At 31.8% G+C, this 24403-nt stretch overlaps 2 protein-coding genes across 5 annotated transcripts; both read right to left on the reverse strand.

Moving 5' to 3' along the window:
- Positions 1 to 1149: 1149 nt before the first annotated feature.
- On the reverse strand, positions 1150 to 10696 carry LOC137811383 (uncharacterized). 4 transcript variants are annotated; one of them, XM_068613094.1, is made up of 9 exons: positions 10489 to 10696; positions 9668 to 9819; positions 9331 to 9418; positions 8497 to 8725; positions 7818 to 7871; positions 2449 to 2546; positions 2197 to 2322; positions 1971 to 2060; positions 1150 to 1506 (listed from the first exon to the last, which is right to left on the reverse strand). In XM_068613094.1, exons 1-9 carry the CDS (start codon positions 10552 to 10554, stop codon positions 1381 to 1383), a joined length of 1029 nt encoding a protein of 342 aa, XP_068469195.1. In that variant the 5' UTR covers positions 10555 to 10696; the 3' UTR covers positions 1150 to 1380. The 4 variants fall into 4 exon arrangements, with proteins under 4 accessions (XP_068469195.1, XP_068469194.1, XP_068469197.1 ...); XM_068613093.1 differs by having other exon boundaries at positions 7818 to 7867; positions 8493 to 8725; positions 10489 to 10670; XM_068613096.1 differs by having other exon boundaries at positions 10485 to 10660.
- A 7189-nt stretch (positions 10697 to 17885) lies between these two features.
- On the reverse strand, positions 17886 to 18875 carry LOC137811384 (dehydration-responsive element-binding protein 1E-like). Its single transcript, XM_068613097.1, has one exon. The coding sequence runs from the start codon at positions 18825 to 18827 to the stop codon at positions 18177 to 18179; it is 651 nt and encodes a 216-aa protein (XP_068469198.1). The 5' UTR covers positions 18828 to 18875; the 3' UTR covers positions 17886 to 18176.
- Between the last annotated feature and the right edge of the window lie 5528 nt (positions 18876 to 24403).

Below are 24403 nucleotides of genomic sequence, written 5' to 3' on the forward strand. Positions count from 1 at the left end.
TTTACTGGTGGTGTTGAATTAGTTGTTTACATGCCCACATTTTATCAAAATTCATGCAATTAATATTTGGTTCATGGGGATATATGAAGCTACCCATAACATGAATGTAAATGTGTTATTAGTTGTTTTAATTCAAAGTTATTTTTGACTTTAAAATAAACTTTTTCACTAAGATTTAATGGCACGTCAAAGTTCACCCCAAAACAAGAAAACCTTGTCACGATCCAATGTAACTTTACGGGTGACAGTGGAGGTGGATTATACAATGTCTTGTTTTAGATATAGTATTTTAAATACTATTAGTACTGTAATCTAATTAAAACTAACACGTCATCTTAGTAACTAACTTTGACCAATTTTAATTTCAAAAGAAGAAGAGAACAATTAAGACAAGTACAAAATTTGATTGAAAAAATATATTAATGTCCAATAGTACCTTGTTCTGAGTATTGCATTACAATTTGATTCACAACTTAGCAAAAAGCGTTTTGGTTCAGAAAAAGTTATTGAATAGCAGTGAGAATGTCATACATAACTTAAAAGGTAGGCAATTACTTCCAGTATGCTTCTGATTTCAGGGTGAAATAACAAAAATGTCCTAAATAAGATGGATACATTTTGGACTTCTATGTTTTTAAGATTTTATTTTCTAAAATGAAATTTTTGATTGCAGAATTGTTTTTCTGAATGAGATTTTGTTTTTTAATTATATTTTAAACTTTTATTTTCAAAAAATAATAATCTCTTCCAAGTCTGTTTTTTTTTTCAAAACCTATTATATCCAATTCTGAATTTTTTTTGAATGAAGGGCATTTTCAGAAATTTCCCAAATGAAGAACATTTTTGGAAATTTAAGTGTGTAGGTTGCAGGTTAAAAAAGGTTGGGTGCAGGAAGAATTTCCAAAAGTAACAATTTTGTAATCTCAGCAAAGTGTTGTGTTTTTTTGGGAGATCCACTTCATTCTGGTTTTACCATTGGTTCAGTAGAAAAGAGTGGGGGTAGTATATTCAACAAATCAAGATGTTTAATTAAATTAACTTCAATTATGACTTTTTGTAAGAAAATGCCAAATTTATCTAATATGAAACAAACACCCTAATCCTTTGAAAAAAACAGAATGGCAGGTCCAAGGTAATGTGTGCATCATCTTAAACAGAAAAGATCAATTGCATTAATCTAAGGTATTTTATCCGACAAAAGGCAACTACATTCTTCTCATATGGTACATAAGCAACAGCCTCCAAATACAAGGTTTGGAATCACAATCTAAGAAATGACACCTTAAAAAAATAAATTTTTGTGACAGGAAAAATTGAAGGCTCAGTATTTGATTACTTCAAATGGCTCAAGGTGGCGCAATAATCATGACTCCAATACTCTCAAGATACTGGAGCATATTCTTGGATGGTTGAAGCCAGCTTATTTCGATCATCTTCGGTTTTCATTCGGATCAAGAATGTACGTGCAACTACACTATCGTTATCCCCACTTCCGTCAGCATTACCCTACAAAAGTCCCAAGTTTCAGACACAATTTCCATTGGCTATTCAATCATACGAGCCGTAAAAATGCTTAAATAAATAAATGAGGAGATGAAGTTCGAAGAATCAAAACCAAGAAGAGAGCATATTCAAAATAACAACCATCACAAGAATACTAGATAGGAAAATACAGACTAAACCACCACAGGCGAAATTTAAACAATTTCACTGACATAGGAGGAGCCATATTGAACCTAAGAACAGATTAGCCAAAGGTCAATAGAAGCCTAGAACACCTGACTTGCACAACTATATCCACTGTATGGTAGTCTAAACATTTCAAGTTTCCTTTCCATTCCCAAACTTTCAAGCGTTTTTTATCCAACACAGTGATTTTTCTATTATAGAAATATTAAATACTTTTTCAGTACATGCTTGCAAACCATCTCTACAGGTATTTAGTTCAATTGCAATATTTCAGTGCTTACCGCAGTATGGAATATTGCAACAAGAGAGTTCTTCTGCGGGTTTGTCTTGATTCCTGGATACAACAAGGCATTGAGAAGAATTTTTCCTACCTGCACGAAGGTAACAAACTGAACAGTAAGTGAAGTTCTCATTTAAATAACTAAAACTATAGATTACTTACATAAACTCCCTGGATAACTACTAGTATATAAGCATTGCAATAAAAAAAAGGTAGCATGAACAAACCTCATTTCGAACAACAATTGTAGGTTTGGATTCTTTGGTAGCCTTGCTGACACCTTCTTTGCATTTAATAGACAGTTGACCCATTCCTTTATCTTTCCATGCATCTTTATCAGCTGGATCACTTGACTGAACATAACAATAAACAAAATTATTGAAATGAACAAAACAAGATCAAGCTGAATTGAAGCAAGGGAATAAAAAATGCTTTCCCAAAATAATTGTGACATATAGCAGTATAAAATAAAAGAATACCTTCACATAAAGCTTGCACTTCACTTCATGTACAACAACTACACCCTTCTCTTCCGTCTTCTTAACTGATGGGCTGCTAGGCTGCTCCAATTCATTTTCTGAGACCACAACAAGAATATTTTATTCATCAACCTATAGCTTCTTTCTAAGAGAAGTTATATTTTATACATGTCATGAATATTATTTAAATGTAACCAAGGTGGTGCAAAGATGGGCAAAAAATTTAGTTATGGGAAAGTTTGTTCAAGCTTATAACTTCTGATTTAGTGATAAAAAGGAATGAAAGAAATAAGATTATTCAGATTTGACAAGATAACATATTGTTGAATTACTAGAAGATTCGAAGAGTTATTGTTTTATTACTATAATTATTTTTAGGTGATAGAGTTCTAGATAAAGTAGCATCTTGTACTTGTTTCAGACCAAGAAATGTGAAAACCCTAAACCCTAAACCTTATTGTTTGGGATTGCTTGAAGTGCTCCCAAGTAAGCTTGCCACTATTTTGACCTCCTCCACCACCATCACCATCGCCGGAGTTATTGTTTTGGCCAGTGCCCTAACTAGGAGATTCACCATCCTTAAATCAAGTAGTTCCCATATCTTCGTCTCCAAAAGATCATTCACCAGCACCATTTATTTTGTCACCTGAGTCACCTTGAGGTAGTTATTCCTTATCTACCATCATATTTTCTCTTTTTGGTAATCACATATTGCTAATGGGACCCATGTCCCCATAATTAGATGACATAATATTTCTCTTTTGTCACTAGTCAACTATAAATATGTCCTTCACGTTCCAAAACCTTCTAATAATCTTGTTTTTGTTCACAAACTTACTCCTGGCTTAAATTGTCTTGTAACCTTTCTCTCCATATATGTTTTTCAGGATCTTGCCACATGGAAATTGTTAAGGAATAAGGAGGTTATATTACCTTCAAAGAGTAGGAACTAAGGGTAGCATTAGTAAAGGAATGACTACCTCCTGTCTTCAATTTTATAATACTTATGTATACTCTCAAATTTAGTTTCTCCATCTTCGTCTTAGACATCCATTGTTTTATGTTCTTAGGTCTAAGCTTCCTACTTTATTTTCAAAAGAGTTTATTGAATCTTTTAAGTGTGATGCAATTAGTTGTTCAAGCACCATTGCGCTACAAAAAGTTTTAAGTTTTAGCCCTTTTAATTTGATTCACTTTGATGTATGATGTATGGGGCCGCCCTACGTCAAATTCTAGTATATCAAGATGTCACTTTTATTAATGATTGAACTTGTATCACATGGCTTTTCCTAATGAAAAAAAAAAAAATTGAAGTTTCGTTCAAATATTGGGACAAAATATGTAAATCAAGACATTGTTAAATTCCTTTCTGAAAATGGTATTGTTCATGAACTCAAACCTTCTATTCTAAGTGTCTATCCCTAGGTCTTACTAGGGAGTGACTATACTCACTGTTGCCTACCTTATTGATAGATTACCCTCTTATGTTCTAGATGGTCTTAGTCATGCTACATCTCAAACTTCCTTCTTTCCATCTATTCCTTTGCGGCCTAGTCTTCAAAGTCATGTTTTTGGTTGTGCTGGTCCATGTTGATAGTCAATTTTGTGGGAAATTAGATCCTAGAGTTGTTAAGTGCATATTTTATAATAAAAAGGGACATCGTTGTTATCATCCTCTGAGCTGAAAAACTTACACCTTTATGGATGTTAGTTTCATCATCTATCTAGTAGCATCCTTAGCTTCAGGGGGAGAGTTCTATAAAAGTCAAGCTATTTCGAGTCTTAAGTCGGCCTTTGTCTCTTTGGTGCAAGAAATCTTCATCCATTCATACTAATGCTACCCCTGATACATCTTGCAAGGATGCTTTTGATGTTGCTCTTGATGAGGCATTTTTGTTCCTAAGTCAGGTTCGACACTAGATATTAGTCGTTCAAAAAATCTCTTTCGTATTAAATATAAGAGATAGAAGGATCCTAACTTGATCCATGAACAACTCCAATAATTTGAACCGAAGGTAAACTATTCATAATTTTATACCTTTTAAAAATTCCTTGACTAAAATTTGAGACTCTAACCTTCATGGCCTAATTATTGCCCATAGAAAAGGAACATGGTCATGTACTACATATCCTATTTCTCAATTTGTGTCTACTATTGATGAAGTCAAAATCCCCACAATCTGAGGCATTACAAGATAAGAATTGGATTCAAGCCATGAATGAAGAGATGGGTGCCTTAGAAAAGAATCAAACTTAGAAAATTGTTGATAGACCACAATATGGGTCGTGGGATGCAGATGGGTGCCTTAGAAAAGAATCAAAATTGGAAAATTGTTGATAGACCACAATATAGGTCGTGGGATGCAGATAGACTTGCATTGCGAAATATCGATCTGATGACACATTGGATCCTTACAAGGAAAGGTTAATCGCAAAAGGATACACCCATACCTACAGTGTTGACTATGAGGAGACTCCAATGGCAAAGATGAATATGATCAAGGGTCATCCTTTCATTGGCAATGCACTTTTGTTGGGAGTTACAATAGTATGATGTAAAAATCCCTTTGAGTATTTAGAGAAATAAGTCTACATGGAAATTTCGGCCTTGCTTTAGATCTATTGAAGAGAGGAATAAGGTATGTGAGTTTAAGAAAGCCTTATATAGACTTATGTAGTCACCCCATACTTGGTTTGGGAGACTTAGTGTGTTTGAATTTCAATTAGGAAATTGAGTTTAGTTGAACCGAACTAGAGTTGAAAAAAAAAACTCATTGTAGCTTAAGCTGAATTTGCCTTCTAACAAGATCTAAAAAGTGTCAAACATGTTGATATAGTGCTCAATGAAAATTAGAAGTTGGGTCGGATGTTCCAAGTGAAAAACACACTCTTACATCATAGTGACCATAAACAATTTTATCAAACATTACTTAGAAGGGAAACTCACTTTGATCTCAGTGAATGACATGATTTGTCACATAATTCTATGAGAATAAAAGTTGCTCTTGAATGAAAAGCTTGTTCTGTTTTAGATGAAGGGAATTTTTATCCCCTAAAGGAAATATGTTTTAGACCTACTCAGAAAGATATGTAAAATTGATTGCAAGACACCACCAGAGCTCCTATAGAACACAACTATAGTATTTGGAGTGATGGAGATAAATCTATAGTAAATAAGAGTCATTATCAAAGACTTGTAGAAAAGCTCATTTACTTAGTAAATGCTCGACAAAAAATAGCACACTTTGAGCGTGGCCAACAAAAAAATAGCTTACACTTTTAGTGCGGCCAGCTAATTCGTGCATGATTCATGACAACTACATTTACAAGTTATAAATAGAATCCTTCAATAATTAAAGACAAGTTCAAGAAGATGATTGCTATTTAAGAAGGATGGAAAATTAAATATGGATATGTATGTTGATACAAACTAGGTTGGGTCTATTACTAATAGGAAGGCCACATCAGGATATTGCACGTTTTGTGACATAAGGTGTGTGTGAATTGGTATGGCTGAAAATTATTTTGAAGTGGTCTTAAAGATAAGTATGAAGAACCAATGACTTAGTTTTGTGACAACAAATTAGCATAGTATTACTCGCAATCTTTATCCAGGAAGAGTGTTCAAAACCGAACCGATCCAAACAAATAATCGATAACCGATTAAATTCAAAAAAAGTTGGATCAATTTCAATCTTTTTTTTCTTCAGAACCAAGCAGTTTGGTTCGGTTTGTGATTTGACACTCCAAAACCGGCCCAAACAAACCGAATTGAAATCAATTACATAAATATAATATTACCCTATTATTTCACTCATATACCAGAGTTGTGTACACAAGAGGAAAACTCGATGTGCCTCCTGAGTTCATGCCTTTAAATCTATGGCAAAGTAGTAGCTCAATATGTTTAACATATCAAAAGGGTGGTGAAAGAGATGTCATGTTGGTGTGAACATTACAATATTAGCCTTGGGGGAGAATATGCTAAAAGAAAATAAAATATTATTGGAAAGAAACAATACAGAGGACTGGTTTTGATGTTTCAATTTTGAATTCCATATAATATAGTACATGCTCATAAAGGGTGGGTTGTTCATGGCGGTTATATAGTATTTATGCCACAATGTATAAATACAAGATAACCACCTTTGTTCGTTATTTTTTCTTCGTTGTAAAAGGATGGACAACCTTTGAGCCTTTATATTTTATTTTAGTTCCTTAGTTGATAAAAAAATTGTTATGTGTACACAAATTATTTAATATTCTTCACAACGATGAAAAGAACAAAATTTTACTTATAGTGGAGTAGGGAATAAAATTATTTATCATGATACAACATTAGGCCACCATGTTAAAAAGATAAAGACCAGAAATACTACAAAATCGCAAAAACAATCCAAACCGAAACATGAGAATTGGTTTGAATTTTTGTTTAAACAGAACCAAATCAAACCGCATCTAATTTTTATGTTTGGCTCGGATGTATTTTTAATCAAAAACAAAACCAAACCGTGAACACCCCTACTGTCCAGCATGATAGGACCAAGTACATGGAGATAGATCAACACTTCATCAAAGAAAAACTAGATAATGACCTTATAAATGCTTCCTACATCCCATCAAGACTTTAGCTAGCAGATTTGTTTACAAAGGAACTTCTTACAAAACAGTTTCATGATCTTACATGCAAGCTGTGAATGATTGATATTCAGGCACCAGCTTGAGGGAGAGTGTTGAGCTACAAGAAGATATTATCAAATATTGTATGATTGATACAAAGATATTGTAGGGATACAACGAGTAGTTATTTTCTTCCTGTAATTATTTATAGGGTGATAGAGTTCTTTATAAAGTAACCTCTTGTACTTGTTTCAGACCTAGAAATGAGAATCAAAGTTTTTGTTTTCTTCGCCTAAATCTCTCTTTCAAGTTAGATAACAATGAAAAGACTGATATCTAAAGCACCCAGTTCAATTTATAAGGATAAATAACACAGGCTGTGTCACGGCTTTTTTTGTTTAAAAAGAGTTTCTTTCACAATTCAATTGGGAAAAAATCCATTTTTGTTCCACATAAGCTGCAGATTTAGTTTTGTTCTTTCAGTATAGGTATCTTTCATTGAAAGCATTGCATATTGAAGAAAAAGTAAAATACAACAATACAAAATGTATCTATAGCTAGACATATATTTATCAACACCACCTGCCTACTACCAAGAAAAGGAAACTACCCTTCATTTATAAATATATAAACAAGAACAACTTTGACAATAAAAGATGGCACCAAAAAAGGTCTAAACAATAAAAATACAAGTATAATTGCTAAACGAAATAAAGATAAGAAAGAAGAGACCAGAATTGAATCCTCACCTTCATCTACATCATCCGAAGCCTTGTTGTTAGAGGGAGCAGAACTTTGGCTACCTAAAAATAGAAAAAATTTATGCCTGAGTTTAAGGTGTAATATTGAAGTGGATAAAATAAGTACAAAGATTAGTAAGTATGAAACCCTAACTTTATCAGCCTTCACTTTATGAAACCCTGACATATTTTACACACATACACACATATAAATACATGTATATGGGACATGTTTAGTGAAAGCAATTGTCACTTTTACAACGTGAGAAAACTATAAGTTAAATAATAGAATGACACGTGGATAGTCAGGATTAAGAGTTAGTAAACGATCACATGACCACATAGAAAAATCATGTGCATATTATTAATGGTGCATATTTATTATTTTTATTTATCACAACAAGAGTTCTCATTCGATATCTTCCATGTATATATAGCATAAGATCAAAATATTCAGTTCAGCTTATTTTTGAAAAATAGTCATTTTCTTTTTGTTAGCTTTCTGAGAAAGCTTTTGAACAAAAAACCAATCACTTTCAGGAGAAAAACTGTTACTAGATATGGGCAAAGATTTCCCTTGACTGGCATACATTCAAGCACCAAATGCACAATCAATCTAATTATTTTCTATATTAAATCATGAGAGGATAATTATTGGGTAAATTTTTAAAAATGGGAATAGACCTACCATATCCAAAAATGCTTTGACTGCTTGAAAATAATACAGGACTCCATGGACTAGCAAAATTTGTAGCAGTAGTATCAGGAGTAGTTTTCCCTCCAAAAAAAATATTTTCTTTGTTTACTACTTCAGGCAAGAGCTTTTTCCCAGAAAAAGCAGCACCAGCATCAGGAACTGAATTTTCCGCCTTGGATGCATTTGCTTTGAGCCAGTTGACAACATCACTGAACTTTTCCTGAAATAATAAAAAATTACAAGGTCAATTTATTCCAATTCTGTATATGCATGATTTGCACCCAAACTCGGAGTGCTAAAGCAGCAGTGTAATTCCAAATAAAAGAAGAAGGGCATGCATGTTAATACTAGGTCAAAGAATTAGACGAGCAAGAAGCCAAGGGAAAGAAGTAACAAGTAAAGATGCTACTGTACAGCCTTAGCCGCTATCCCACCAGTAAATTCAAAGGCAGGTAACAGGTGAAAGTTTTATATTATAGATAGGATGTCCAAAACAAGAAAGCAATTTATACTTGTCATTGCTCACAAAACAAACATCAACTACTAGTAGAACAACCAGAAATGATATTTTTATCACCACTAAAGGCTACTCTTCTCAAGTAGAACTCCAGTGTTCTCATAAATGTATGCATGTCGGTTAGTGCGCATGCATCTTTTCAGTGCAACCTGTACAACCACGGAAGCAATAATACTACTAGATATGGGATCAGCTTCCTATAAAATGGTACCTTCAACAACACATTAATAGAGAACAGATAGTGAAACCAAATAAATTTAAATACAAGTGATATATGATTTTAGTGTACTAAATCGTGTAAGGATTACCATAATGCTCGAAGCATGATTTATGTAATCTCTGACACCATCTTCCCAAAGCTCATCAGGATGATTCTTTAGTTGCGTTTGAACCCAACTGTGAGGAAGACACAGCATAACAAGGAGAGGTTATGAAAGAGCCAACACGGCATTCGTAAGCATAGAAATGCAAAATCCTTAAACCTAGACTTATATATAACCACTATAAAGAAAACATGCTTTATAACAACAACCACCAAATAAACCAAACCAAATATCCAGAACAAGGTTTAAAGCTCAATGATAGAAAAATTGAAATGTGGAAATCAAGCAAAAAACAAACGTTGACATAAAATAAAAGATGAACCTTGCAAACTGGGTATTTAAAGCTCTCACATGCTGCTGTGATGACTCTGCGCGTTTCATATTCAATGGTGGTGCTGCCACCATTGGTTGTTGAGATGGTTCAGCCCTATGAACATCAAAGAGGGATCCTTCCATTATTCTTTTATTCCGGAACTGCACATTGTAAATGAAGATAAAATAAGGACAATTATTCTTTCTTTTCTCACGCAAAATCTTCAAAAGTTTTCAATAAATAAGGGGTGTGAAATGCCCTTGAACCCAACCTTTAGAAATTGAATTGGGAACGTGCATCACAGTCCTCACTAAGCAAAAGTCAAACACTTGCAAAACCAATACTCAAAATCTAAGTGTGATGAGCATAAAGCCTTAAACTAAACCAGTAAGGAAAGTGAAAAATATTAAACAGAAACTATCCAGTTCTAATTCCTACCCATCTCCCTCAACACTGCAACTGATGACCTAATGACTTCAGAGGCTGACTGTCAAAGATGGTTAATAATGAAAAGTACGTTGAAATAACCAATTTTTTAAGCAGCTAGCAACCATTCTCTCACTTCCAATTGTTATAGCTCGTATTATGTTGCCAACGATTACTGAATTGTAAAAGAGGGAGACACTCTTAGAATGCTAATTGCAAGCATCTTCATAACCCATTATGCGGACATACAACGCTAAAACAAAAGACAATAAATAAATACACTTCTCATAGTTGAGAACGAGCTCACACAATTTTTGTTCTATTCAAAATTGGGGGAAACAGTAGAAGCTAAAGCACAGCACATAAACAAAATTATTAAACTGAGACAACGGTCACATACTTACCGGAGCTTCGTTAGTATCGACCTGGTTGGGTTCTGACACAGCCAAACGCTTTGAACCTTTCATCATCGATTTGGGGAAATAGGGTTTTTGCGGTAATTAACGGTTATGCAGACGCTGGAACAAAAAATTCGACAGTATGAAGGACAGTACACATGAAAAGGCTCCTTTCTCTGAAAGGGGCACTTTCAGAAACTAATAAATACAATACGAAAAAATCAAATAATTTCTCAAAATTAAATGCATCAATCGGGTCCGTTGGATCGAATGAGAAACTCACTTTCAACTGAAACCGTTGGATGGAACTTGATTAGGGTTTTCATTCACATGGAGCACGTGCTGTCCTTGGTAGCATGTCGACACGAGTGAGGGCCACATGCTACTGGGCATTGTTTAAGCCCAATAGGGAACACTGAAGTGCCCTTTCCCTCATCCAATGACTTCACCCACTGTTCCAACTTTTGATTTAAACTGCCGGAATTTGAAGAAATATATTTTGAACCTTTTAAAAAAAAATTCTTTAAATAAATAACTTTTTATTGTCACTTTAACTAATTTTTGTAAAATACTCAATAATATTAAACTTCTTGCATCCTCACCTGAATGCATAAATAAATATAAATATGATATTTGTTAATCATTATCAACGTAATAAATTACAAATATAAATAATATTTTAAATATAATTATATTGTGTTTTAATTCCTATAATTAAACTCTAAAAAAAAAGTGTTGTAAATGAAAAAAAAATAGTAATTACAACATTCCTTCATAACTTTAAATGTATTTTTCATATTTGAGTTACGGTATTTTTTTTTATAGTATTGTGTCTTGTAACAGCTAGATTTGCATTAAAGATAACGGTTTATCTGTAAGGAACAAAAAAAAAAAAAATAGTCTTAGAGTAGAAATGGTAAAATTAAAATGGCACCTGAATATTTTATTATTAAAGTGAAAAGGCTATATAAATAGAAATTTAGTTATTCAGGTTTCATTTTAAAAAAACTATCATCTCTCTAAAACTCCTTTTTCCTTTCCTCTGCCTTCTCTCTAAAATCTTGACCTCCTCGCTCATTTGTTTGACGATCGGAGTCCACCATTGGACTCCTGGCAACGAGATCTAAAAGATTGACCGATCAAAATCTTAGACAAAGTAAGTTCATTCTTTGCTCTTTTTCCTTTGAGTTAGTTTTGATCTGGTTGGGTTGCCTTTTAATTTAAGTTTGCATGTGAGGTTTTTAGCTTCAGAATTAATCTTTGTTAGCTCAAGGTCCTAGTGATGTAGTTAGATTTGTGATCAGGACTCTGTGGTGCAGGTTAGGGTATCCTTAAGCTTTTGGTGGGTTTGGAGCTCTTAGTGAGCATCTGCTAAAGTTCAGGTAAGGGAAGCTAGTTTAAAATCTTCAATAGAACCCTAGGTTAGAAGATTTGAATGTGAGTGTGACGTGGTCACCAATTCCAAATTTTGTTGCAAGATTTCTTGTTTTGAGTAGATTGTAGTTTGATTGAAATTGAAAGTGTTGTGATTGAGAATTGGTTGTTTGATTTAAATGGTTCTAGAATTAGAAATCATATATATGTATAGATGGACATAATAGCTCAATGATTCAATGAGGGTGATTGTATCATGCTAAACAGGAACTACCAATGTAATGTGTAGATTTATAATTTATGAATCGAATGAGATGTTGATTTATAATCTGATAGGTATATTAAGTTATGCAGAAATTTTATGCATATTTCGCTCAAGCTAGCAAGTTCTAGCTCAAGCTAAAAAAAGTATGGGTGCTCTCTGGAGGATTTTAGCTCAAGCTAGCGAATTCTAGCTCAAGCTAAAATTCTGGGTGCTCTCTGGTGGATTTTAGCTCAAGCTAGCGAATTCTAGCTCAAGCTAAAGTCTAAAAAAATAATAATAATAATAAATAAATAAAAAAATATTAAACTAATTTTTATTTGCTTTTAAAAGATTTATTTATTTATTTCTATATAGTTTTTCTTATAAAGTATGTAAACTTTTATTTCATGTATAGTTAATTAAAAATCTCTTTAATTAGACATTTATATGATTAGTCAATGAATTGTTATGTATTTTGGAAATTTTAAACATTGGTATGATTTGATTGTTTGATGGTGGATATTTTGAGGTTCAAAATATGAATTCTAATCAAGACATAGTATTTTCAGGAAAGAAAATACTGTGTTAAGATTGTTTAGAATGTGCATTGACTAGGGATTCGTCTAGAAGGAGATATCCTGACTCTCTTGAGATAATGGAATCATATAAATGAAGTTATTCAGGTGGTGAGAGTCGAAGGAGGTTCATATGAATGGGTGAGTTGTTTGAAAGATAATTAACTTGACCTGTTATATGAATTAACCCTGTCATACTAGGAGAGAGATGATATTGAGATTAATTATGCGCATAGCTGTGTGGATTTCACAGTGATGTAGTATGACAGGTGCAAATCTCTGAGTCTAAGTCAACGCACAAGTCTTCCGGAAGTAGAGTCAAGTGTCTATGTGTTACGAGTCAGTAGAAGTCTGACATGAGAAAGATGAATATTAAAATTGTTGATAGACACTTGAGGGTTATGTGAAATGCATGAGAAATGATGAATTTATGTGGATATTTAAAGTCATATTTGTGTTATAAGTTTTAAAAATACCTAGCTTACCCTTTGTTTTGTTTTGTGGTTGTTTTTCTTTGATCTGTGGTGATCGTGTATTTTACACGGGAGCAGATGATGTTACAGGTGATAAAGTTTCTCGGTGGGAAGATGGATAATGGAAAATGTTTATTTTCTTTTAAAATTTTGTTTTAAATTTTATGTAAATGTTTCAAGTCTTATGAAGAGAGAGATAATTTGAAACATTAAAATAATGAAATTTTAGATATATGTGTATTATGTTTATATATTTATTTTAATATTTCATACAGATTATGGTTATAGATATGGGAAAATATAAGGATGTTACATTATCGGTCAGTCATGAAACTTTTATTTCTTAATTAATTCTTTTTAATGTATTATAATAGAAAAATATTATTATTTTGACCTCAAATTCAAATTCATTGAGATAGCATCGTTGAGGATTTGAGATATTGTTCGTTTTAGAGTTTGTAGTTTCGTCACGGTTTTAATTTGAGGCGTATCGGTGGTGTAAGAGATGAGAATGTATATAAAGTGACCTTAGCCTCGAATCTTACGTGGTACTAAATTAGGTGTACCAGAACAAGCTCGTGAGTAGAAGGCTAAGGAACGAGGAATCATTTTTTGAACCACTTTTCTATTTCTTGGGGAAACAAAAAAGTTCGTCTTTAGAACCTCGTTTTGTTTCTACGGGGTGATTGACCATGTCAATACTATCTCAACGAACTTGAGATCGGAACATTAACATCGTCGGTAAGGATGAAAAAAGACTCCAAAGACGATCTTTCGATCCCTTAGTCCTCGATCGAGAAACTTGTTCCAATACATAAATAATTTCACATCGTTTAGGAGTCAAGATCAATGACAATTAAAATACACATTCCTCCTTTAACTATTTGACATATCTTTTAAAAACAAAATCATAACAAAATTTGCAAAGTAAACAATACATCTAATACAATATTAGGAGTCTTGTAAATGAAAACAAAATAGTAATTACAATATTCCTTCATGACTTACAATATATTTTTCATATTTGATTTACTCTTTCCTAATTAATTATTCTTAATGTATTAGTAAGAGAAAAATATTATTAATTTGAGCTCAAATCCATTGACATAGCATAGTTGGGGATTTGAGATATTGTTTGTCTAGTTTCGTCACGATTATATCCTTAGAAGCGTATCGATGAGTTAAGAGATGAAGATGTATATAAAGTGACATTGACCTCGAATCCTACGTGCGACTATATTAGGTGTAACTACTTTTCCATTCCTTGGAGAAACGAGAAAGTTTGTCTTTAGAACCTCGTTTCGTTTCTACATGGTGATTAATCCTAGCAATACTATCTCAATGAACTTGAGATCAGAACATCGGCGTCATTCCCTTAGTTCTCGACTGAGGAACTTGTTCCAATACGCCAATAATTTTATATCGCTTAGGAGTCAAGGTCAATGACAATTGAAACATACCTTCCTCCTTTAACTATATGACATACCTTTTAAAAACAAAATCACAACAAAGTTTTAAATTACAAAATAAACAATACCTCTAATATAATACCATAATTATTATTATAAAGATATTATTTAAAAATCGAAATAATTATAATGATAAAACTAGTATAATAACATGTCGCATGAATGCTATCAATGTTGCAAATTACTAAAAAAAAGTATTTTATAGTTATTATTTTAATAAGCGTATATATTGTTTAAAGATAAATTTAATGGAGTGTGTATGTTAAAGATAAATAAATTTTGCACTAGTATTTTATTTATTTTACCTCATAAATACGCTAACTAAACTCTTTTTCCATATTTGACATTTTTACTCTTTTTTTTCTGAAAAATCGTGATGAAGGATTCAACTTTATAAATAGATTAAGAACTTCAAAAAATTTAACACCGTGACCAAAATATTATGGTATAGCATAATGACATTTTTGTCTGGTGAAATTACAACATACCAAAATGACCGAGACAAAAAAAAATGTGATGTTAATTTTACATATAAAAATAAATAAGTAAAGTAGATTTTTCACATCAAAACATTAATAATAAAGATTAAGCAATTAATTTAATTTTAAATAAAATTATTAAAAGGAAGTCAAAGTAAAAAAAAAAAGGTATTCTGTTTTTTATATTTTATTTAATATATGTGAAAAGAAAAATCAATGTCTAAAGAAAATAAGTATTAAAGAATTTCGACATTGAGAAATCCCATTTTAAGTTATTATTAGCTGCTTTAATTTTACCTATTATAGTTTTTTTTTGCTCAACTTTTTACATCACAGAGTTTTGCTCTCTTGAATTACTTTATTAATAAGACAAATGTAATTTTTTTTACTAACTTCGTAAAAAATATTAGAAATGTTGTTCTTCTCACGCTAATTTAAAAATAATTATATTAGTGCGGAAGATTTGATATAACTAAATTAATGTGCTGAACTCAAAAGTCTAATTGTTTAAATATTATAGAGTTTAGCTGATAAAAAAAATTATAGGGGTTTATTTTTCGGTGATTTTTTTTTATTTACTTTCAGGTTTAGTGAGATTGGTTTTGAGCGATCATGAAAAATATATATTAAAAGTAAATAAAGTAAAATGAATTAAATATAAAAAATAAAACTTTTATAAATCTTAAACCCTCAATCCTCATCAACAGTTTAGCACGTATCACCTACATCTAAAGCACATTTGTCTCTGGTGTGGGGAGAAATTATTGTAACATCACGTGCTTTTATTTATGTATAATATAATCTATAACAATACATAAAAAGTATTCTTCATTCTTGTAAGTACATTTTTAAAAAAAAATTATGTTAAAAAAAATATATCAGTAATAACTTTCCTTTTGTAATTTTTTTTAAAAAAAGTATTAATTTAATAATCTTTTATTTCCTTAATAAAATTATCAATTACAATATTTTTTAAATAATGTATTTAAGTCCTCACTTCTATTTTTTTATGTTTTGATTAATTTCTGTAAAAACTATTTTTTAATTTAGGTGAATTTAATTTAATTTTTTTATTTCAGTTTGTTCATCTTCTTCACATGCTGTTTTGTATATTTATTTTTTATTTTGTTATAATTATTGGTTTGACAGGGATTACACAATGCTGAAGTTTTCAATACTATAACAATTTAATTTGTAAAACTTATCTCTTGCTTATGTTTTCTTACACACTTTTTTTTTCGAATTTTTTTATGAATATCTTAGACGTGTATGGACTTCAACCACTTGTTTTAAAATGACTGGTAAATCATTTTTAACATTATCATGTGATTTACTTTATTTTTTCATCTCATTCAATCATAACAGTGTTTGTTTTAAATTAATTGGTTTACTTTTTTTTTTCTCCTGTTTAAAAAACCATTTGTAACTTTTCTTACTACAGTCCTACAAACCCATGTTCGTAGTGTTTTAGTATTAATGACGTTACATGTTGTTATAGGCTTTAGGACGTCATCAATTATTTGGAAAATTTGTTGACTAGACCTATAATGACGTTGTTATAATTAAATTTAATAGAAGAAGTTGTGGCAACAAGAAATGACAAAAATAATAATAAAAACCAAAACTAAAGCACACAAGTATATAAGTATAATTAAAAATGTAACTATTTATCAATTTCAATACTTACGTACACCGTCCTAATTGAGTCAAAAGATGGTATTTGTTATCACGATCAACAGGTGGGTTGGGGTTCTTTGACATGTCTATTCTTAATTATATTTAATGTACGGATTAGGAGATGTGTGAATCAAATATATGAATAAAATATTTATTAATAAAAAATATTAAGCGCTTGACAATTAATATATTTTTCTTTTGTTTATAGCTGTATTTTAAGAAGATGAATTTGCCAACTACATTTCAATCAAAATCATCATCACAAAAAACTATATCATATAATATTAAGAAATATTATCAATATTAAGAAATAAATTTAAGTCTTAATTCAATTTTATAAAATCTCAATATTAAGAAATAAATTTAAGTCTTACACTACAAGAAAATCATGAAATAGAAACCAATTTGTATAAACAAAAATAATTAGTTGCAATAGTAACTAAATTAGAGATAATTTTAGAAACTAAAAAAAAATTTGGTTTCTAAATTAGTTTATATTATTTTTTATTATTGTTAAATAGTTTTTAAATTGGTATCTAATTTGCAACCAAGGTTTTTGCTACCAAATTTAGAAACTAAATAATTGATAGTTAAAACCTTAGTTGTTAATTAGATAATAATTTATAAACTATTTCACAATAATAAGAAATAATAAAAACTAATTTAGAACCATTTTTTTTTTAAATGGTTTCTATTTTAGTTCTTATTGTAACTAGTTATTTTGGTTTCCAAAAATTGATTTCTATTTCATGGTTTTATTGTAGTGTTAATTCAATTTTATAAAATCAAGTTAACCTTGAGATGCAATTTAAATAACTCTGATAAACTTTACTCAATTTTATAAATGATCTCAAACCAAACATATACTCAATATAGTTAAAGAATAAAAGTTCTCTTAGTCGAATATGTAATCTGTCTTTTTTTTTCTATTCTTTTACCTGTATTAGAGTACTTACCTTATTTGTTATTGACCTAATTCAACAATAAAAACTAATTATTCAGTTTTCCTTAATTTACGTTAATACAAAAATTAATGTTCTTAAATATCAGTAACAAGAGAGAATCTCCTTACCCACACAGAGTTAGACTCGGTCCATTATACTACAAAAATATAATATTTACAAAATATTTATATAGTATGAAATATGTAATATACACCACGTTATAATTGAACACCACCTTATACTAGCAACTTCATATACACAACTTCCTTTACTCTTAGCGAGTTCCTAAAAATATAGAAAATCAGATGCAGAGACAAAAAAGGTGCTACCCCAGTCATACCCTAACCACATACTCCCGTAGACTGAAACAAGACTTAGATTTGACTACATACAAAAAGGTGTGATCCTTCAATAATACGAAGGAGTTGATTAAAGTGTGGGGTACGAAGTAGGTTCGCGTCAAATTGAAAAGTTCCACAGTGAAACCTCAGCATCAAATATCTCCACGTCATTCCAGCCACTGCCATCTCTCACACAAGGAGGAGGAGACATCAATGGCTCATTCGCAATTCGCATAAGCAATTCATGCAACTCTTCGTCTTCCGACATCGCCTCTTCCTGTTGCAGCCGCAGGGGCTCTTCAATTTCTTCACTCCTCCGCTGTTGGTTCACATCCTCAGCCACAAATGCCTCAGCAGCCTCCACCGCCGCCCGCCGTATCTCCTCCGCGTCGGTAGTGTCAGGCACCGTGAGGCGCCACACGGAGTCGGCGAAATTGAGGCAGGCCGACTTCCCCCTGAGCGCGAGGGCCGCAACGTCGTGCGCCCTCGCCGCCATTTCGGGCGTGCGGTAGGTGCCGAGCCAAATCCGCGAGTTGTTGTTGGGAACTCGCATCTCGCAGACCCACTTGTTGTTGTTCCTCCGCCGCACTCCGCGGTACACGGGGTGCCTGGTCTCCTTGAACACTCTTCGTCCCGCTCGCTTCTTGGGCCGCGACGACGCTAGTATCACTTCCTCGTCCGAACACCCACTGCTCTGCACTCTTGTCGGGGAACCTGTTTCGCATGATGCTTCTGAGTCGTGGTCGTGAGTAGATGTGAAAATCTCCATGGGTTCAGTTGTTCAAGTGTTTGGAGTTAGTTTGAGTTTGTGTTGGGGAGAATGGGGGCATTCACACATATATATAGTTTTTTGAATGAGTCGCTTGACCACGTACGAGGCCACAATGCGCACACGCTCATGCACCGCTGGTGGGGCACTCCAACTAGAAACTACGTCTTTCACCACTGTAAGCAACACTCTCAATTACATAATAACTTTAAACTACTTCAACTTATTTCATTCGAAAAAGTCAAATATTTAATTTCATTTTAAATACTTCCAAAATCATATTTAATTTAATTTTAACTAATGATTAAATAAATTGTTTATTATTTTATACTTTTATACAAATAAAAACAACTTATGAATTCGTTTGTAAAAAAAAAATTATTTCTGTCATTTAAATATAAACCGTTATAAATCCAAACTCGCTCTTTTTCTTTTACATGCAAATAATTAAGGATATTTCTAAAATGATGTGTGTATTTTTAGTGAGTGTTTTGTTAAAGGGGAGAGTGTTTCTTAAATTAAAAGCTAAGTACATGATAAATATAGAAAAAAGTTGTTTAAAATTATTCAGATAATTGGTAAGGTGCATTATAAAAAAATCATTAAATAAAAATAATTAGTTATTATTTAATTAAATTAGAAACTATTTTATAAATTAAAAGTTATTAGTATTCAAAATATTTTTATTATTAATAAAAACATATAAAATAATAATCCTTAATCATCAAAATTTTAGTTATTTATTACTTTATATTTTAAATTAGTTATTATAAAAAAAATAAACCAAAATTTAAAATATAAAATTTTAGTAACTAATTTAGATATTAATTAAATAATATTTTATAAACTTTTATTATTAATAAAAGTTATTTTAAATATACATATTTTTTAATTTTTAAAATAGTATATAATTTATTTAATATAATATTTTTTTTTAATTTTTAGATTTAATTATTATTTAATAATTTTGAGGTAATACGTGAGTAAAAAAGCAAAAGGTGATTTAGTTTTTAGATTTAATTATTATTTAATAATTTTGACGTAATACGTGAGTAAAAAGCAAAAGATGATTTGGATAGTGAGTTGCAACAAGCTGTTGTTGTCATAGAAAGTTGGAGCTGGGTGTTTCCCACCATGGATCCAGTCTCCAGCTACTAGTGGTAAAGAGAAAGGTTTAAAACGTGTTTTTGCATGTTATTATCCACATCTGGCTACTATTTATTTTGCTTCTCCCCCACAAGTAGTGAGAATAGAAGGGTCACACTATTGCACGGACAACCCTTTTCTAGCATATTATAATATTATTCTTTCTTCAATTTATTTCTCCACGTTTAATTTACAGTTATTTAGTTAACTCTAAAGTTTCTAACCATCTCAATAACGACCTGTTAATAATGGATCAGAAAAATTTATTCAATAAACTTCACTACTTACTGATCTTAACCAATGATTTAGTACACTAAAATAACATGCTTAATAAAATATAATTTTAATATATGTATGTCGACGAGGGTACGATTGATGTTACATCTTGTAATCTGGGCGTCGGTAATTAACTCCAATCCAGGTAATGTTAAACCATTACACTAGTTATTACAATAAATGAAGATGAATATTCCTTGTCTGATGTGATGCTTTAATGTAGCGTACGTAATCGCACGTAATCGTATTGAAGAAAAAGAGGTTTTGATGAACCCTAAGTGTAGAGAAAAATAAATATAAGGGAAACTTTTATTCACTTGTATATTAAAGAGTAAAATACATGGTGTATATATAAGAAAAAGATTAAGACCTAAGCAAGGGGCTTGGTGAATATGTCAGCAACTTGCATTGCAGAAGTAATGGGTAGTAGTTTGAGGAGACCAGAGTTAAGTTTTTCACGAACTAGGTGACAATCAATTTCGATGTGCTTGGTTCGTTTATGAAAAACTTGATTGGAAGCTATTGCTATTTGAAGGGCAGATTTGTTGTCACAGTACAAGGTTGCAGGCTGGGAGAGAGGAAGATGTAAATCCTGAAGGAGGTAAAACAACCATTGTAACTCACATGTGGTGGTGGCAAGGGCTCTATACTCGGCTTCAGAGGAGCTGCGGGAGATAGTTGGCTGCTCCTTACTCATAGATTATTGGACTATAATAATAAATAAATCTATTGTTTTAATTAATATTCTTATAATTGGGTTTATTTGGGCCTTAACTATTATTATTGTTAATTTTGTGTTTTTAGAGTAAATTATCCGGAGTAAGCATCTACCTTTGTGAATGGACCAAATATGCAAAAGTCTAAGTTGCTTCTTGAACCAAAACAGAAAACAAATTCTGTGGAGAAGAAAGAGAAAATAAAATCTACAATATCTCAGAAACAGAATTGGAAGCAAATCTTCTGCAAAATACAAGAATTCTGGAAAGATGGAAACTTAGAAACGGTTAACAAAATATAAACTACAATATTATCTCAAGATCCTTGGAGCAGAAAAGCCTATAAAAGGACACAAGCATAAAAGAGAAAAGAGAGAGCTGCATAGGGTTTTCTTAGTTTATTTTCTTCTTAGTAATTCTTTTGTTTTACCTCCGCATGAAAGGCTAAACCTTTTTGGTTGATTCTTTTGTAATTTCCCATTGAGTTCTGAGGTTTTGTTCAATACCAGTTTCGATTTTTAATTCTCTATAGCAGTTGTTTTTATTGTCTAATCTCCTGGAAAACTGGTTTTTGTGAGAGGTTGTACTTGAACGCATGATTGAGAGTCTTCCTTATCTTAAACTTTGGTTTCTTAGTTAGTTCGCATTGTTCTAATTAATTTATTGGGCGCATGATTCAAGGGAGAAGAGGTAAACATTCCCATGGAGTATACGCATGGAACAAAGTGGGTATTGATTAAACTAGTAGACGCATGCTTTACTGGGATCAACTGCTTTTTATTTGCTATTTTAATCTCTTTTATATTTTCTGCACAACTATCTCAAACCCTTTTTTTTTTATCTTTATTGTTATAGATTTTAAACCCTGATCAACTGATTTTACTATTGGATTCGTTGGGAGATGACTTGGGGACATTTGTCCACAATTATACTATCATCTCTCTAGTGTTAGACAAGTCTACGCTAGAATCATATTAATTTGACAGCAAAACGACAGCTATCAGACAGATTTGCGTGTGGTAGGACATGTTGCCCAGTCAGAGTCACTAAAACCATAAAGGTGAAGTGAACTAGTGTGAGAAAAATATAGTCCTTCACCAGGGGTGCCCTTGAGGTAACGTAAAAGACGTGAGACAACTTGCCGATGATGAGTTGTGGGTGCAGATATGAATTGGCTTAAATTGTGGACAGCAAAGGCGATGTCTAGTCGCGTGTTGGTTAAGTAAATTAAACGTCCAAGGAGTCTTCTGTATTGAGAAGTGGCATCAGCATCGAGAGGTGAGCCTTGGTCGGGAGAGAGACGGGAGGTGTGAGTCATAGGAGTGGCCACAGGTGCAGAGTCAAGCATGCCAGTTTCTTGAAGGAGATCAAGAGTATACTTGCGTTGACTTAAATGAAAACCAGTACTGTTGCGAGCAATTTCCAATCCCAAAAAGTAAGTGAGATTACCTAATTTTTTTATCTTGAAGTGATGGTGAAGGGATGCAGTAATTGTATTGATTTCCTCCGTGTCATCACCAGTTAAGACCAAGTCATCAACATAAACAAGAATAACAGTGAGTTTATTATTATTATATTTAAGAAAAAAAGAGTGATCAGCAACAGAAATAGAGTAATTATTTGATAAAAGAAAAGTAGAAAGTTTGGCGTACCATTGGCGACCAGCTTGACGAAGGCCATACAAAGACCGTTGAAGCTTGCAAACATGCTGGGGAGAAGGAAGAGAGAGGCCAGGTGGGGGGTCATGTATACCTCTTCATGGAAATCACCATGAAGAAATGCATTATTGACATCAAGTTGTTTTAAAATCCAATTTTTGGTAGTGGCAATAGCAAGCAGAAGGCGGAGGGTAGTGAGTTTAGCAACAGGTGCAAAAGTGTCTAAGAAATCAAGTCCTTTAAGTTGGGTAAACCCTTTGGCAACAACTCTAGCTTTGTGGCGCTCAACAGTGCCATCAGAATGGTATTTGATTTTATATACCCATTTACAACCAATAGTTTTCTTTCTTGGAGGGAGAGGGGTAAGTTGCCAAGTATGCTTAGCAGCAAGAGCTTGAAGCTCATCTTGCATGGCAGATTGCCAAGAAGCATTTTTGGAGGCTTCTTTATATGTCTGAGGTTCAGGATGAGAATTGATAGAGGAAATAACATTTCTAAAATTGGAAGATAAGGAATTGTAAGACAAGTAATTATGAATAGGATATCTACTACTTACAGTGTTGGTTGCAGTGTGGACTTTAAGACTAACTCAACCCCATAAAACCCGCTCATGGGGTGAGGTTTACACCCACTTATATACAATGAAATGTCTTTATCTATAGTCGACGTGAGATCTCCAACACACCCCCTCACGCCGAGAGTGATAGATAGGAGCTCGTGCGTGGGATAACATATTATGGGTGGTGGCCTGATAAACCCAACAAATACTCGCTAGGATAGGATCGAAATGGCTCTAATACCATATTACAGTAAATGAAGATGAATATTCCTTGTCTAATGTGATGCTTTAATGTAGCGTACGTAATCGTAATGAAGAAAGAGAGGTTTTGATGAACCCTAAGTGTAGAGAAAAGTAAATATAAGAGAAAATACATGGTATATATATAAGAAAAATATTAAGACCTAGCTGAAACAGAAAAAGGAAAGTTGGGCCAAACAAACAAAGCCCAATAATTTAAAATAGAAAATTAAATATATTAACACTAGTCAAGTTTTGTTGTCATGTTGTGATTATTATTATACTTATGAGTATGATTATCAATATTAATATAATTAATAAAATAAAAATTATTAACATTATTTTTATATTTAATATTGTTATTATTATTGATAATATTAAATATTATTAATATTGTTAAATATTATAAATAGTGTTAATATTATTAATATTATAAATAATGTTAATTTATAAATATTTTTTATTATTAATGTTATTATTACTAATATTGTTATATTATTAATATCATTAATACTATTATTATTATTAATATTATTAATTTTATAATATTAATAATATGTATTGTTGTTAGTTATGATTATTATTATTTATGAATATTAATTATGATTTTATAAATCTTCATATTATAATAATATTTTTAATATTATGTATATAATTATTATGATAATAGTTGGTAAATAATAGAGATTCGTGGGTAATAGTTGGTAGGTAATACATATCCGTAAGTAAAAGTTGGTAGGTAATAAGATCCGTGGATAACCGTTGGTAGATAATGTTGAATTTACCAACGGATTCAGAATCTGTGGGTAATGTTTTCTGTAGGTAATGCTGAATTTACCTACGGACTCAGATCCGTAAGTAAAAATTCGTAGATATAATATTGATTTTTTTTTGTAATGAGGTACCTTCGAAGTTTGGATTATGAAAAGATCGAAAATCGAAACTTGGAAGGAAGAATGATGAATTTGCAAGGAAGGGAGT

The sequence above is a fragment of the Phaseolus vulgaris genome, chromosome 2 (genome assembly GCF_000499845.2).
Source record: "Phaseolus vulgaris cultivar G19833 chromosome 2, P. vulgaris v2.0, whole genome shotgun sequence".
Classification (NCBI taxonomy): Eukaryota; Viridiplantae; Streptophyta; class Magnoliopsida; order Fabales; family Fabaceae; genus Phaseolus; species Phaseolus vulgaris.